Source organism: Erpetoichthys calabaricus, chromosome 2 (genome assembly GCF_900747795.2).
Source record: "Erpetoichthys calabaricus chromosome 2, fErpCal1.3, whole genome shotgun sequence".
Lineage (NCBI taxonomy): Eukaryota > Metazoa > Chordata > Cladistia > Polypteriformes > Polypteridae > Erpetoichthys > Erpetoichthys calabaricus.
In genome coordinates this window covers 320792280-320809130 of record NC_041395.2, presented here as the reverse complement: position 1 = coordinate 320809130, position 16851 = coordinate 320792280, and the positions used below count along the sequence as shown (strand labels likewise).

The 16851-nt window shown below is 42.7% G+C and overlaps 1 protein-coding gene across 4 annotated transcripts in view; it reads left to right on the top strand.

The window, feature by feature from the left end:
* Positions 1-8728: 8728 nt before the first annotated feature.
* The window catches only part of rufy2 (RUN and FYVE domain containing 2), a 105364-nt gene continuing 97241 nt past the window's right edge, over positions 8729-16851 (top strand). The window contains exon 1 of one of the 4 annotated variants that reach the window (XM_028795954.2): positions 8729-8883. Coding sequence is in view for 3 of the 4 variants with exons in the window: in XM_051923464.1 (XP_051779424.1) it covers positions 9865-10132 (268 nt within the window). In the remaining variant the exon portion in view is untranslated. Of the gene's footprint in view, positions 8884-9499; positions 10133-16851 lie in introns of those variants that run through there. The other 3 variants (XM_051923464.1, XM_028795955.2, XM_028795952.2) reach the window with 3 other exon arrangements.

Here is a 16851-nt window from a genome sequence, read left to right as displayed (position 1 = left end):
AGATGAACTTGGGCGTAGTTGTGACAGATGAAATTTAATGTCAGTAAATGTAAAATATCACACAAAGGAATTAAAATGTGAGGTATGACTACACAATGGGAGGGCTGAAAATCAAGAGTACACCTTATGAGAAGGACTTAGGAGTCATAGTGGACTCTAAACTATTGACTTTCAGACAGAATTCAGAAGCCATTAAGAAGGCTAACAGAATGTCAGGTTATATAGCGCCTTGATGTGTGGAGTACAAGTCACAGGAGGTTCTGCTCAAACTTTATAACACACTGGTGAGGCCTCATCTGGAGTCCTGGGTGCAGTTTTGGTCTCCAGGCTACAAAAAGGACACATCAGCACTAGAAAAGGTCCAGAGAAGAGCAACTAGGCTGAGTCCAGGACTACAGGGGATGAATTATGAGGAAAGATTAAAAGAGCTGAGCCTTTACAGTTTAAACAAAAGAAGATTAAGAGGAGACCTGATTGAAGTGTTTAAAATTATGAAGGGAATTAGTGCAGTGGATCGAGATGGTGACTTTAAAATGAGTTCATCAAGAACACGGGGACACAGTTAGAAACTTGTTAAGGGGAAATGGTGCACAAACATTAGGAAATTTTTCTGTACACAAAGAACGATAGACACTTGGAATAAGCGACCAAGTAGTGTGGCAGACAGTAGGACTTTAAGGACGTTCAAAACTCAACTTGATGTTATTTTGGAGGAATCAAGTACACCAGACTGGCGATCTTTGTTGGGCCGAAGTGCCTGTTCTAATCCAGATTGTCCTAATGTTCTATTTCCAGTGATCGTTCTTTTAGCTGTTTTCACTAACGGGTCATCACCCTCTGCTCTTAGTCAAGCTTTTAATTGTCTTTCCAGTGTCTGAGATTTGTCTGCTTTTTGTTCTGTTCTGACAAATGTGTTCTGAGATTTTATAGGTAAAGAAGACAGTAAGACAAGCAGTATACAAAGCGGACAGGAGACGAGCAATGGAGCTCAAAACTAACGACAGAATCTGAGAAGCAGGCTTTATTGACCTCAAGAGGAGAAGCTTTACCTGCTCCAGCAGCACATCAAAACATTAAATCAATGCAGAATAAATACAACTTGACAAGTGGATTACTGTATATGTCACTAGTAACGAGTCATTTTTCTTTTTCATGGACTTTTTTGATATTGCTTGCTGTTGTCCAGTGTTGGTCACCATCAGTGTCAGGGGTAGCCTGGCAAACGGAATGTGCATTATGTAGTCAGACTACATTTTAAGTAACAAGAAACCTTATTTTATTGAAACAAAAATATCTCTGTTACTAAAAAACACAGATATGCATTTTTGAGTTACTACGTAAGCTTATTCCCACCATGCAAAAAAAAATGGCAGAGTTCTTTTGCAGCAGCATTGCCTGCTTGCTCAGGCTGTCTGGTGGCAGCTACTGAATGACAGGTTACGCCTGTGCATAGCATGCGATCGAGTGAAAAGAACTGAACAAATGTTACAAGAACACATTTAATCTTACATGTGCTGACGGGTAAATTTAATCAGCCCAGTTTAGGGTCACAGGGAGCAACGCCAGGAATGAGGCAAGAAGCCAACGTGCTTGATGGTACATCAGTCCTTTGCTCAATCGCACAACTAGTCAGGAAAGAGTGTGCTGCGTGTGATTCAGCAAAAGAAACCTGCAGATAAAGGATGCGTTTAGTTTTAATCCAGCAATTTGCTATTGATAGGTTGAAACATTGTGATCCGGTGGCGTAACTGCCAGTGTTCATACTGTAAATCTTTGGGGGCTCACATTGAGGATGGAAAAAAGGGGTGAATGTTATTTACTTCACAGCACATGAAAGACTAAATGTGTTTATAAAACACAAGAAAATGACCAAATGTGGCTGTGTGTCTGGTCAGGATTAGGATTTAACAAGTAAGCCCGCGAATCGCTAGCGAATCGGAATTCCAAGAATGGCAATCAGTTTCTGTTCCGTCCGATATTTGGATGGATGACATATCATGGAGGGTGGGTGCGTCGGGGGAAATGTCATTTAATTAAATAAGCATATCTGTACTAAAGCGGTTTCGTTTTGTGGAGACGTGATTCCGTTGCCTTTGCTGACACTGACTGCTGGCAGAGTGGAGCACAGCAAGTTTAGTGTACAGATTGTGGTGTTCGTGTGCCAGCCACTGAGTCGGGGAAGCCACTGGGTTGGAGTCTGTGACTGTTATGTGATCTATATTACTGGAATAGTGGATTAGAGCAAGTGTAATGAACAGGTTGTGTTGTTTGGGTGCCACCTACTGACTCTGGGAAGACGCCGCGTTTGACTGTGGGGCGTGCGCCACGGCGCAATATGCGCCTCGGTGGGAAGCCGCTGTGTGATGAAATATCATGGAGGGTATATGTGGTGGTGTGGGCGGTTGCGTCTGGGCGGCTGTACAACCTGGCGTGCACGCTTTACCTCAGGTTTAGTTCACAGGTCGTAGGCATGGTAAAGTTTCCATTTAATTCAATAACCCTATTTGAACTAAAGCGGTTTCTTTGTGTGGGCTCATTCGTTCATTGTTTGTATCCATACGGGCTTGTTTACAGGTCGTAGCCATACGGGCTCGTGTTTGTATTACTAATCGTTGAGCTCCCTCCATTTGGATACGTGACTCCTTTGCCTGCGCTGTGTCAAAAGCGCGTTGTGGGCGCGCTCGTTCATTGTCCAGGCGGCTGTACAACCTGGCGTGCACGCTTTACCTCAGGTTTGGTTCACAGGTCGTAGGCATGGTAAAGTTTCCTGTGTTGTTTGGGCGCCATCTACTGACTCTGGGAAGCCGCCGCATTTTGGAAAGCCGCTGCGTTTGACTCTGGGGCGGGCGCCACGGCACAGTACGTTGTGTTATTTGGGCGCCACCTACTGACTATGGGAAGCCGCTGCGTTTGACTCTGGACTCTGGGGCGGGCGCCAAGGCCACAGTGCGCATGCGCCTCGGTGCATCCGCCGTGCATAAATTAACTGTGGTTTAGTAAGATAGATAACAAATGTTGGCCAGTGAAATGTGCAGCTTTTTACACAAAAGAAGTAAAAAAAAAAAAAAAAGCAAAAGTAATGCAGTTTGTAAAGCATACATTTTATAAAAACTGTATAAAAATGTAGTTACTTAAGTAAAGAGCAATGTAATTAAATTATTTTTAAACTAGCCATCCCCTGTGGCTCTGTCCACGTAGTAGTGAAACAGGACAGTGAGGAGGACCCTGCCCGGCTCCCCACTCCTGACGTCACGCTTCCCTCTCCCCTCGGCCCGCAGCCTCTGTCTTGGATTAGCACGAATATATCACTTCTGTAAGTGAACTATGGTACTATGGTCGCAAAATCAACCGGAATGTTCAAGCAAATTATAAAAAAAAACACGATCTAAATCCGTTAAGTAGTTCTGTCGTGAAAAGCTGACAGACAGACAGAACGACAGACGTTGGATTGTATATATATATATATATATATATATATATATATATATAGAGAGAGAGAGAGAGAGAGAGAAGTAAAATTCCCCAACACTATAATAATAATAATAATAATGCATTTTATTTATAGGGACACTTTACATTAGCAGTAAATCTCAAAGTGCAACATAAAAAGATTAAACAAAGGCAAAGCAAGATAAAAACAGAGATTAAACAACAATAATTATAGCATTCTTGTTAATATGCTTTCCTAAATAGAAAAGTCTTTAGCTGTTTTTTAAAACAGCCCACACTCTGCTGTGTTCTTAGGCTCTCTGGTAGGACATTCCAGAGCTGTGGAGCAGTGGCTGCAAAGTCTCGTCAACCCATTGTATGAAGTTTGGTCACAGGGGGGCAAAGGCAGTGGGTATTTGTAAAACGGAGGTTTCTTGTAGTGGATTGTAATATAAGGAGTTCTTTAAGATATTGTGGAGCATTTCCATGGATACACTGGTGAGTAAACAAACAGAGTTTGTATTCGATACAGAGATGGATAGGGAGCCAGTGAAGTGACCGAAGGATAGGTGAGATATGTTCATATTTCCACACCCTCATCTGGATTCTTGCAGCACTATTTTGAATTTGTTGGAGCTTTTGAAGGCTCTTGTTGGGTATCCCGACGAGGAGTGCATTACAATAGTCCAGTCTGGATGAGACAAAGGCATGAACCAGCTATTCAGCATCACAGTGGGAAAGACAGGGACGGAGTTTGGCTATGTTTCGGAGATGAAGGAATGCAATTTTACAAAGGTGATGGATATGTATATCAAATGACAGATGGGAGTCTAACTTGACACCCAGATTTGTAACAGAAGGGTAGAGGGTAATGGTACAGTCAGAAAAGGAAATACAATTTACAGAGGAACGAAGTTGATGGGGGGTGCCAATTAAAAGAGCTTCAGCTTTGGTGCTGTTCAGTTTGAGGAAGTTCTTGGACATCCAGGCCTCAATCTCATTCAAGCAAGAGGAAAAAGTTGATGGAGGTGTAAGAGAAGTCGAATCCAGTCTCACATAGAGCTGCGTATCATCTGCATAGCAATGGAATGAAACTCCATGCTTGTGGATGATGTGACCCAGGGGTAGCATATAGATATTAAAGAGGATCGGCCCAAGGACTTATCGTTGTGGAACTCCACAGGTAACACTGTGGGTATGAGATTTAGCATCCCCCAAGGCCACATACTCAGTCCTGTCTGTAAGATAGGACTCAAACCACTCGAAAGCAATGCCAGAAAGTCCAATTGTATAGTGAAGATGATGAAGGAGAATATTATGATCTACCGTATCAAATGCCGCTGTAAGGTCCAGGAGGATAAGGAGTGATGGAGAGCCCTGGTCAGTAGCCATCAGGGGGTCATTGGTGACTCTAATCAGGGCTGTCTCTGTGCTGTGAGAAGTTCGGAAACCAGACTGAAATTTTTCAAACAGATTGAATTTTTTGAGGTGATCCTGAAGCTGTACCAAAACAACCTTTTCCAAAACCTTAGACAAAAATGGAAGGTTGGAGAACGGACGATAGTTTGCTATCACTTCAGGATCCAAAGAGGATTTTTTTAAATGAGGTCTAATTTTTGCGGTTTTCAAGGCCAGTGGGACTAAGCCGCTCTGGAAAGAGTGAGTAATGATGTCAGCAGTAAGAGGGCTTATATCTGATACATTAGCTTTTACCAGAGGAGTAGGAAAAGGGTCCAATGAACATGTTGAAGGCCTCGTCCTCTGTACTACTTGGTCGCTTATTCCAAGTGTCTATGGTTCTCTGTGTAAAGAAAAATGTCCTAATGTTTGTGTGAAATTTACCCATAAAAGTTTCCAACTGTGTCCCCATGTTCTTGACAAACTCATTTTAAAGTAAGACTTTAGGGACTTTCAAATTTTGACTTTGATGTTAATTTGGAAGAATGAAGTACACAGGACTGGTAGGCTTTGTTGGGCTGAATGGCCTGTTCTCATCCAGATTGTTCTAATGTTCTAACACTGGTCACCATAGACGCCCACTATATCAGAAATGTTGTTATCTTCGTTTTGCATGAAAATTAGAAGATTAAAAATTTTTACTTAAGCCTAACCTACAAACTACAAGGGTTCTACTGAAAATAATGCCTGCTTGCCATTTTCTCCAAAACTGTTAGCCCAAATGTACTGCTTTTACACCACCAGACAGAGAAACTCTTACTGCATGACTGACAGAATGTCTGTATATTTAGGTGTTGCATAACCATGGATATGAAGAAGAAACAAAGAGTAGCTATTGATTCTTGACCAAAGGAGGATGCACAGCTGCCAACAACCACACAAAACTCCGAAATTTGTAGGGTGAGGTGACAATTGATAAGAGGAATGTGCAAAGAGGGATGAAAATGTTTGAAGAAAGTGAAACCACATAGTGGATGGACATCAACAGCAGTCACGTAGGAAAACTAAAACGGGGTGGCGACATGATTCATGCAGACCTCTATCACAGTCTAAGAAATTGTCGACAAGGGATTGACTTTGCTTGATTTCCTTGAGTGTGGGACAACAAAGAATGGCGACCACTACACTGCATGACTTTGTAAGCCATCTGTAAGAAAAGACCACAGAAACAGCTGAATGCAATCCAGTTGCACCACAATAATGCACAACCCCACACGTCTTTGCCGACACAACATGGGATGGTCAGTGGTGTCTTACAGTACCCAGGTCTGGCACCCTCAGCCTTTCATTTGTTTGGTCAGATGGAAGAAAGCCTTGGGTAATGGTGTTTTGATGATGTAGGCAAAGTGGAAGGAGCTATTGGACACTGGCCCAGGAAGTGCCCAAAACGGGTTCTTCCAAAGTGGATTTGTCATGTGGGCTGAAAGGTGGTGCGAATTCATCACCACTGGTGGAGACTATTCTGTACAGCACCGTGTTGCAGACAGAGAGTGTTACTCTACAGAGGTCAGTAGTTGTGCATGTCTCATGTTGTTAATGAAGGAGATCTGACCTGATAGGCATTACTTTCAGTAGAACCCTTGTACAGGAGCTACGTAAGATACACAGAATAATTTTTGAGTGGAGTACTGATTTAATCCTTCGGCTAATTTGACCACCCTAATATGTTCTGTGAGGCTGATATGCGCAGCTTAACTTCATAGTGTTTACTGTGAAGTAATTCAACACAGAAAGATCACCATGAATCACTTTTGTTGGCTCTGTTATTGAAAAGTGTTTTTTTATTAACCATCTTTTAAACAGACTGATTCATAGAACTTTATTTGTCCCCAGAGGGAATTTTGGCTTTTTACAGAAGCTCTTTAAATAAGTAAATACCGTGAAGGCTAGGGGGCACCAGAGAGCCCCAAACACGAATACACAAAGACTATCCCAGGTTCAAATAAAGGGTGTTTTATTATACAATACCTCAGTGTTAAGCACAAAAAGAAGTTGTCTCTTCTCCAATTCAACTCTCCTCTCTCCACTGCACTGCCCTCCTCCAGTTGAGCGTTGCCTGCCTTCCTTCCAGCTGTGGCTCTCTTGGAAGAGGGAGTGCTGTCCCTTTTATTGAGGATGTGGGAGTAAGTACTTCTGGTGCCAGGGCTGTTGCCCGCTGGAAGCACTTCCGGGTCACACTGAAGTCCCACACAGCAGGGAGTATATCTCTCTGCAGCACCCTTTTGTGGCACCAGTGGACCCAGCAGGGGTGTGTTGCTGGACTACAATTTCCAGCATTCCCTGCTGATTCCTGAATGGGTGCCGGTATTGAGGGCCACTGCCATCTAGCGACTTGGGGGAATAAACATGAGAGACAGTTCTTCCCTAACTTCACATTCATCCTGGCCTGGGAAGGTCCTAGAAATATGTCCAGTTGGGGTGCCTATGTGTCTGCCTGCCTGGGGCTTTCTGCCCGGGTAAGGAATCTTTTTTTCGTGGTCAGGATATCCGGCCATCCTCCCGAGAAGACCTCTTTGGGTCTGGCACCTTGCTCTCCCTTGGCCAGGATGTCTCTCTGTCTGTCCTCAAGGATCCTCCCGCCTGGGTAAAGGAACCATCCCCTCTTCTGGTCAGGATGCCTGTCCATCCTGTGTGGCACTTACAATACATAAATACAGTATATACATAATAAATATCTATGACCTGAACACACACCAGAATGACTAAAAAAGAAGAAAACTTTAAAAAGACTGGTGGTCACGATGAGGCATTAAACAAGTGTACTGCTGTTGGTATAAAGGAGCCCCCATAGTTTCTTAACACACTTTTACTGAGTAATTTGTTGGCTGAAAATACTTGGTGTGAGTGTATCAGAGAGAGGATGTGCAGCATTGTTCACAATGGCACTCAGCTTTGTTTTAACTCTCTCATTGGCACTCCACCCACCACAAAAAAAGCCTCACACTATTCCATTCCATCTGAACTAGTGTGGTGCTGAGGTGTTACCCGTTGCATGGCTGCACTTGGGTCCTAATCTGGAATCCTGAGTTGGTTTATGATGTGGTGGGTGCAGCAATGCACTGTATCAGTGTGTGCTCCTAACCTCTCTCTCTCTTCACTAGGACCTCCAGGAGGGTTCCAAAGTGTGCTCCATAACTGAGCTTGCTCTTTTAGTTAGCTTGTTGATTCAGTGAGCCTCTCTTGAAGTGATGTTACCAACCCAGCACACTACAGTGCAGAAAATTGCACTGGCCATCACAGAGTTGTAGAAGATACAGTATGAAGGATGGCACTGCCCATATTAAAGGCATGCTGTCTGCTAAGGAACAAGTGCCTGCTCTGCCCTTTCTTCTCTAGTACCTCTGTATTCCAAGACCAGTCTAACCTGTCACTGATGTGCACTACCTCTGCATCCACCAGACATAGAGGCTCTTTGGTGCAGTGAAAGTCAATAACCAGTTCCTTGGTTTTGCTGATTTTTAAAGATGCAGACAATTCTCTTTGTAGCCAGAAACGCAGTTCTCCACTCGACTCCTCTCCTGTCTCATCCCCCTTATCAACACACCCCAAAAGTGCAGAATCATCTGAGAATTACTGCAAGTGATCTGACCTGCTATTATATTTATTGATGGAGGTGTACAGAGCGAAGGGAAAAGGCATAACATTATGTTACTAATAACACTTTATTTTTTTTTCTTTAAATAAAAGAGATCAGGCAAACTTTAGACTTGGAACTTTGTGGCAGTGATAAGCACTGTTGCCTCACAGAACCTTTGTCCTGCTGTATGCTCAAATCCCATTTCCAGTTGGCAGAGAATCCGCGCATTCTCTCCGCATCCGTGGGGCTTTTTCTTCCACCTCATTAAATATGTGCCTGTAACGGTAATCTGTCACTCCCAGTTGGCCGGTGGCTTTATGTGTCAGTGGGCCTTGGACGGACTGGCAGCAATCTAGGGCTGGTGCCCGTGTAGGCTCTGCGCAACGTTGAATTGGATTGAACAGTGCTAAGAATATTATGTAAGTAAGCTGTATTTTCATAGTACTCTGTATAAACCACTAGAAAGTGACTTACTATAAACATTTACTCTTCGAAAAATAGTTTGATTTTTCTCCCAGGGCAGGGCAGGGCTTGGTTTATAATATTAGGGCACAGCCCGAGTTAAAATGTACGAAATATTCCATGGACGGGTGACTGAATCTTTGCATGAATAGCAAAAGTGTCTACATGTGTATCATATATTTTTCCCCACCAAACGGAACGAATCGGAAAAGTTAAGTATATTTTAGAGAGTATGTAAATATTGGAGGATTTGCCCCCTGTAACGGCGCTTACTCAAAACGCGTGCTTAAATCATTTTAAGTATTGCTGGCCTATATCGTCGCTTAAAGATCGCGAGCTAGTAACCACCCTACTATAAAAAAAAAAAACATAATCTGCGCAAACAAGCACAGAGTGATTGTTACCCACCTTTAATTCTTTCCTGAAGGCCGACTCCCGTCGTTTAGAATAGTAAAATGAAGAAAACGGCGAAAATGTGTTTTTTATTTGAATTGACATTGCATTTATTTATGTTGTTTTTCATTTCGGAACAGATACTAAAGCGAAAATCTCTACTCGCCTACTTGTAATTGTACAAAATCTGAATTCCAACCGCTGTCTGGGTGACGTCACATCATGAATTCGTTTCTGCGGGCAGCAGACATAGTTGCGCGCGCTCGTGTTTGCTCCCGAGGCGCCTGTCCACGCGCCCATTACGTATTGCTTTGTGTTCGCGGCCCCGCCCCCTGAGTGAGCTGTCACAGACTTCCAGCTGCAGAACCGTAAACAGGAGGAGCGGCAGCCACCGGCGCGCGTGCAGAAGCGGGTGGAGAAACATGTAGAAAGCCACATCAGGCGCAGATAGACGGCTCCCCTACAGCCTGGCATCGGCAGGGGCCGCCTGTGCAAGTCCTTCTTTACCATCAACGCCAGCGTGTTCCTCAAATGGTGCGGGAATAATGGCGTCCCCGGCGGAACAGGAGCTTACCTTGACAGAAGCAGAAAGTAGCAAGGAAAAAGACCAAGTGTTCGGCGTCCTCCGCTTGCAAGAGGAAAAGGCGAGCGAAAAAGCAGTGGGCAGCGGGAAGGCGGCCGAAGGCAGGTGGCAGGCGCCCATCTTTGCTCTGGCCAGGAAAGCCTCCGAAACGTTGTCGGGAGGCATCCATGTACTGCCCAAAACGGCCGAGCACAGGACAGCGTCGCTTTCAGAGGACTGGGGCGAACAGGGTGAGTAACCGAGGGATGTCCTTGTGCGTTTAAAGGTGGGTCCATCGTAAAAAGCTGTGCAGTTATAGTTAAGAGACAGACGCAAACTGACGGGAGTTTAGTGGTCGCTCTTACATCATCTTCTGCTTTCCCGGGAATAACAGACTGTCAGGCCTACTTACGCCACATCAGTTGATCTGGGTTGGGTGGGCTGACGTATTCTGGGCGGATTCACCTGCTGCCTACCTCATTTGACGATTATCTGAAATCACTTTTATTCAGTTTTAGATGCCAACTGGTACAAGGCCCTTTACCCGCTACTACTGTATGGGCGCAAGCTGGAATCAAATCAGACAACGTATACCAGCCTGTCTGGGATACACTCTCAGACACTAGTAGGTCATGACGAAGTTTAACTTATGCATCTGTTTTAACTTAGTTTAACTTGAAATGATCATGTTTGCTCGTATCACAAAGCAGTTTTTAGATATATTAACACCATTCTCTTAGATGTCCCATTAACACAATTAACTGACCTGAAACAAAGCCTTTAGATTAATTTCTTTTAAACAGAGGCAGAATTCAGAGGTCAAAGTTATTGTCTGTTATACCTGCATCTGCATCTTTATTACTCTTTAATTTAATATTGTTTTTGTATCTGTATGATGCTGCTGGAGTATGTGTATTTCCCCTTGGGATTAATAAAGTATCTATCTATTCATCTTGGGGTGGGGAGATGTCATTATTCACTTATTTTAATGTAATCATACTCAAAATTAACTTTTCATGCACACAAAATTATACAGTATGTCCATTTTCACAGTACATACTGTAGTTAAGTTGGCTTAACTTAAAAAAATATGTATGTAGCATATAACTATGACATTTTGCATATTGAAACACCCCATTTGTTGCATTGTATTCCAAGGAATCCCCAGCATTTTGTACAACTGAAACGAAAGTTAAAGACTTCTAGCGAATTGCTTTTTTCCCCAAATGCCTTGTCAATGTTGATTTATAATATATTTTTTTTTATACTCCCTGGCAAATTTGTTGCCCACCCTAACATCACAAGCACATTTTCTCATCCATTAATTCTGGGATTACACTCCAAAATTTGTTTTAAAAAATTTTAAGACCACTAGCTACATTTCTTGAATAAATTTTAAAATTTATGATTTTTGGTATCTCTGTACCCTCCGTGTTCCTCCTATGCCTTTCCTTGGTATCTTCATGTGTCTCAACTTCTCTTGCTTGGTGCTTTCTCTCTGTTTGTTCCTGCAAAGCGTGCTTCTCAGACTCTGTCATTTCGAGGTCTTGCTTTCTTCCTGTACACTTTTGGACTACCATCCATAGTAAATGGTCTCCCTTTACAAGCTGGGAAAATGCCGTTTGTGTTTTTACAATTGCTTCCTGCCTTTGAAGGCAACAAAGCTTGCACCTAATTGCTGTTTGGCCACCCATTGTTACTGTCGATTGAAATGCTCTGTTTTAACTTTTTTGTTTTACAAAAAAGTAAGGAATTGAACTTTGCATCCCTAATGTTTCTTGTCATTATCCCAACCACTGAGCGACCAAAGCCAAACTGATGTATCCGATTTCTCAGATGGATCAGACACACCCGCTACAGTTTTATTATATAGTAGATATCTAGATTATACAGTCATAAATAAAAATGTGTTGCATGTTCTTTATTACTTGTGTTGATGAGTGTAAATGGTGGGTCTGAATAAAAAAAATATTTGAATGTTAATTACCAATGTACCTGACCAGCTTTAAGTACCCTGAGCGAGTTGTCGTTTTTGTCATTGCTGGCGTCAAATACACGTAGATTAACTAATTTTATCATTTTTGTATAAAGTAATTATATTTTGTAAACACAACTTAAGTTTAAGTTGGTAAATTTCCTTGACATGATAAAATTAATTACTTGCAAAGATTTATTTCTTCAAGTGTAGTAGGGACTAAATCGTGACAGGATACCTGTGTACTGCTAACCACACATACCCACATGTATAAACCAGAGGACAATGCTTCTTGGTAACCAACCATCTGGCCCTCTGACAGGCTTTGAACCTTGGGCAAGCATATAGCTTAACCAGTTGAGGGAAAGGGAAAGCAGCAGAACTAGAGCAGTTGTGTTTAAATTCTGTCCTGAGGACCCACCATGGCTGTCAGGTTTTTGCTCCAAGAAATTTCATAATCCATGAGTCATTTTATTTCTAAGTGATCATATCTTTTACTTAACCCTTTTTTTAATTTTCTGCATTCTGAAAAGTACAATAGTTTGAGGTTTATGTTTAAAAGAAATTTAGATATAATTGTATTAGGGATGCTCCGATCAGGTTTTTTAAGGCCAGTACTGATCACTGATTTCATGTTACTTGATTGGCCGATTCTGACAATGATTCTGATATTGTTTAGTTTTTTTCTGTAATTTACAGTGCATCCGGAAAGTATTCACACCGCATCACTTTTTCCACATTTTGTTATGTTACAGCCTTATTCCAAAATGGATTAAATTAATTTTTTTCCTCAGAATTGTACACACAACACCCCATAATGACAATGTGAAAAAGTTTACTTGACATTTTTGCAAATTTATTAAAAATAAAAAAATTGAGAAAGCACATGTACATAAGTGGGCGGCACGGTGGCGCAGTGGGTAGCGCTGCTGCCTCGCAGTTGGGAGACCTGGGGACCTGGGTTCGCTTCCCGGGTCCTCCCTGCGTGGAGTTTGCATGTTCTCCCCGTGTCTGCGTGGGTTTCCTCCGGGCGCTCCGGTTTCCTCCCACAGTCCAAAGACATGCAGGTTAGGTGGATTGGCGATTCTAAATTGGCCCTAGTGTGTGCTTGGTGTGTGGGTGTGTTTGTGTGTGTCCTGTGGTGGGTTGGCACCCTGCCCAGGATTGTTTCCTGCCTTGTGCCCTGTGTTGGCTGGGATTGGCTCCAGCAGACCCCCGTGACCCTGTGTTCGGATTCAGCGGGTTGGAAAATGGATGGATGGATGGATGTACATAAGTATTCACAGCCTTTGCCATGAAGCTCAAAATTGAGCTCAGGTGCATCCTGTTTCCCCTGATCATCCTTGAGATGTTTCTGCAGCTTAATTGAAGTCCACCTGTGGTAAATTCAGTTGACTGGACATGATTTGGAAAGGCACACACCTGTCTATATAAGGTCCCACAGTTGATAGTTCATGTCAGAGCACAAACCAAGCATGAAGTCAAAGGAATTGTCTGTAGACCTCCGAGACAGGATTGTCTCGAGGCACAAATCTGGGGAAGGTTACAGAAAAATTTCTGCTGCTTTGAAGGTCCCAATGAGCACAGTGGCCTCCATCATCCATAAGTGGAAGAAGTTCGAAAACACCAGGACTCTTCCTAGAGCTGGCCGGCCATCTAAACTGAGCGATCGGGGGAGAAGGGCCTTAGTCAGGAAGGTGACAAACAACCCGATGGTCACTCTGTCAGAGCTCCAGAGGTCCTCTGTGGAGAGAGGAGAACCTTCCAGAAGGACAACCACCTCTGCAGCAATCCACCAATCAGGCCTGTATGGTAGAGTGGCCAGACGGAAGCCACTCCTTAGTAAAAGGCACATGGCAGCCCACCTGGAGTTTGCCAAAAGGCACCTGAAGGACTCTCAGACCATAAGAAAGAAAATTCTCTAGTCTGATGAGACAAAGATTGAACTCTTTGGTGTGAATGCCAGGCGTCACATTTGGAGGAAACCAGGCACCGCTCATCACCAGGCCAATACCATCCCTACAGTGAAGCATGGTGGTGGCAGCCTCATGCTGTGGGGATGTTATTCAGCGGCAGGGACTGGGAGACTAGTCAGGATAAAGGGAAAGATGACTGCAGCAATGTACAGAGTCATCCTGGATGAAAACCTGCTCCAGAGCGCTCTTGACCTCAGACTGGGGCGACGGTTCATCTTTCAGCAGGACAACGACCCTAAGCACACAGCCAAGATTTCAAAGGAGTGGCTTCAGGACAACTCTGTGGATGTCCTTGAGTGGCCCAGCCAGAGCCCAGACTTGAATCCGATTGAACATCTCTGGAGAGATCATAAAATGGCTGTGCACCGACGCTTCCCATCCAACCTGATGGAGCTTGAGAGGTGCTGCAAAGAGGAATGGGTGAAACTGGCCAAGGATAGGTGTGCCAAGCTTGTGGCATCATATTCAAAAAGACTTGAGGCTTTAATTGCTGCCAAAGGTGCATCGACAAAGTATTGAGCAAAGGCTGTGAATACTTATGTACATGTGCTTTCTCAGTTTTTTTATTTTTAATAAATTTGCAAAAACCTCAAGTAAACTTTTTTCATGTTGTCATTATGGGGTGTTGTGTGTAAAATTCTGAGGAAAAAAATGAATTTAATCCATTTTGGAATAAGGCTGTAACATAACAAAATGTGGAAAAAGTGATGTGCTGTGAATACTTTCCGGATGCACTGTACCTATCTGAAACAAGGCATAGTTTAAAACAGTAGTTTTCATCAATTCTCTTACCAAGAAAAAAATATATATATAATTGCGGAAGATTCAGCCTTTGATTACAGACAGACACAGAACACCCAAGTCCAAAACACACACATTTATTATTTGTCTGCCTTCTATAGCACCATACTGTGCACCAAGCTGTCCTCTACCTTCTGACTCTGGCTCTTTGAATGGAGTGAGGTGGCCTCTTTTATACTGCACATGGAAGGGCTCCAGGTGCTTCCCGATCATCTTCTGGCAGCACTTCCGGGTGTGGCGGAAGTGCTGCAGACCCAGGCTCTGGAGCTGTCCAGGCGCCCCGATGCAAACCAGCTGCCTCCACTCCTCTCTTGCAAGCTCCGTCTTTCTCCTCCTGACTCCGGCTCCCTGAATGAAGTAAGGCGGCCCCTTTTATAACGCCCCGGATGTGTTCCAGGAACTCTATGATGGTCTTCCAGCAGCACTTCCTGGTGTGGCGGAAGTGCTGTCCTCCATGGCGCGGGAACCATTCAGGCACCCCCTGGTGGAAACCAGGGGGACTGCCCTCTTGCACCCAGGGGAGATATTGATCCTTTCCCAGTCTGTCCCTGCTCCATGCGTCCTGGTGGGGCAAGGTCCCTGGTCGTCTGCCACAATGTATATACGTACTGTGTGTGTGTGTGTGTGTGTATATATATATATATATATATATATATATATATATATATATATATATATAATATTGTAAAATAAAGACAAACACGTCATAAAGGGTTGGGGTTTTCCGGCCCCGTATACTGCAAAGAATTAGTAAATGAGTCAGTTGAAAAAGTTAACATTACAACAGACAGACAAAATGGCGTAATGGGGGATCATTTATGGAGAGGGAACGGACACAGGTAGAGAGGGATGCTGGGAAGGAACCCAGATGGATCCTGGGATGCTGACGTCATCAGTAGTTGACAGAGGAAAGACGGAAGACGTAGTGCATGGTTAGGTAGTCGTGATGGATTCGTGGCGGCGGTGCTTCTTTCTTTCTGCAGGAACAAAGAGAGAGAGGTTAGTACCCCGCCATTTCCTTCTGGCATGCGATTTCATGGGTTTGGGTTCTTACACGGCTCCTTAAGTGCACATGCGTGACAATATATATATATATATATATATATATATATATATATATAATATATAAACACTCATACAATCAGTTAATTGATTTTGGCAATTAAATGCTGCTTAAGTGTAAATATTCATGCACTTATATGTTTTAATCATTTTAAATCATTAAATGCACTACAGCTATTTTGCTGTTAAAATACACATTTACTATATTGATACTGGTGTGTTTTTTTTCTTCAGTGTATCAACTAGACATTCCATAATTCTTGAGGTGTGATTATAACATGGATTACTATTTTAATTATGTAGTAGTTGTTTCTTACTAAAACATATACTGTATGGCACATAGCAACAAATAATAATAACAGTACAAATCCTTAAAAAAAAATTTAAAAAAAGTCTCTTGTTTACTAAGCGGCAATTTCAAGTTTGTCTTTATTGTTTCTTATTCCAATTAAAAGTGTAAGCTGCTGCATTTAAACAAGCTCTCTGTCCAAACACAAGCGGTGTCTGTTTTAATTTAAAGGACAAAATAAAGGTCTGAATTCCTTAAAGCAGCTTTTCTTTCATTTTGTTTAGTGGCACTGGGCAACTTCTACAATTACTTTTTTTTCCAGTTTATTACTCCATTTTCTTTAACGTAAAGACTAATATACCGATTGCCTCTCGTTCACTGATAAAATTAGCTTCTACTTGCTGCTCTTTGTTTACACTGCAGGAGGTTTGCTGCAAAAGAAAAAAATCACGCAAGCTGGCTCAACTATCATAATGTCTTGCATAAAGGAGCGCTATAAGTAAATTACTGTAAAGCTTAGAAAAGCAGGGGTTGAAAATATCATTTTTTGTTATCAGCCTTTTTACCGATCACTGAGCGAGCCCTTTTTTAGTGAAAATTGGCAAATTGATCAGAGCTTTTTTTTTTTTCTGTCCTTTACCTATTAATTCACCTTCTGCGAAATTTGATCCCATAATTGTATCCGAAAAGTGAGAATTAAAGATAAGCACAGTAGACGCCAGGGTAAAAAGCACTAAATGCTGAAAGCTATAGATGCTTCAGTGTCAGTTTACACAAAAGAAGATTAAGAGGTGACATGATTTAAGTGTTTAAAATTATGAAGGTAATTAGTCCAGTGGATCGAGACTGTGCCTTTAAAATGAGTTC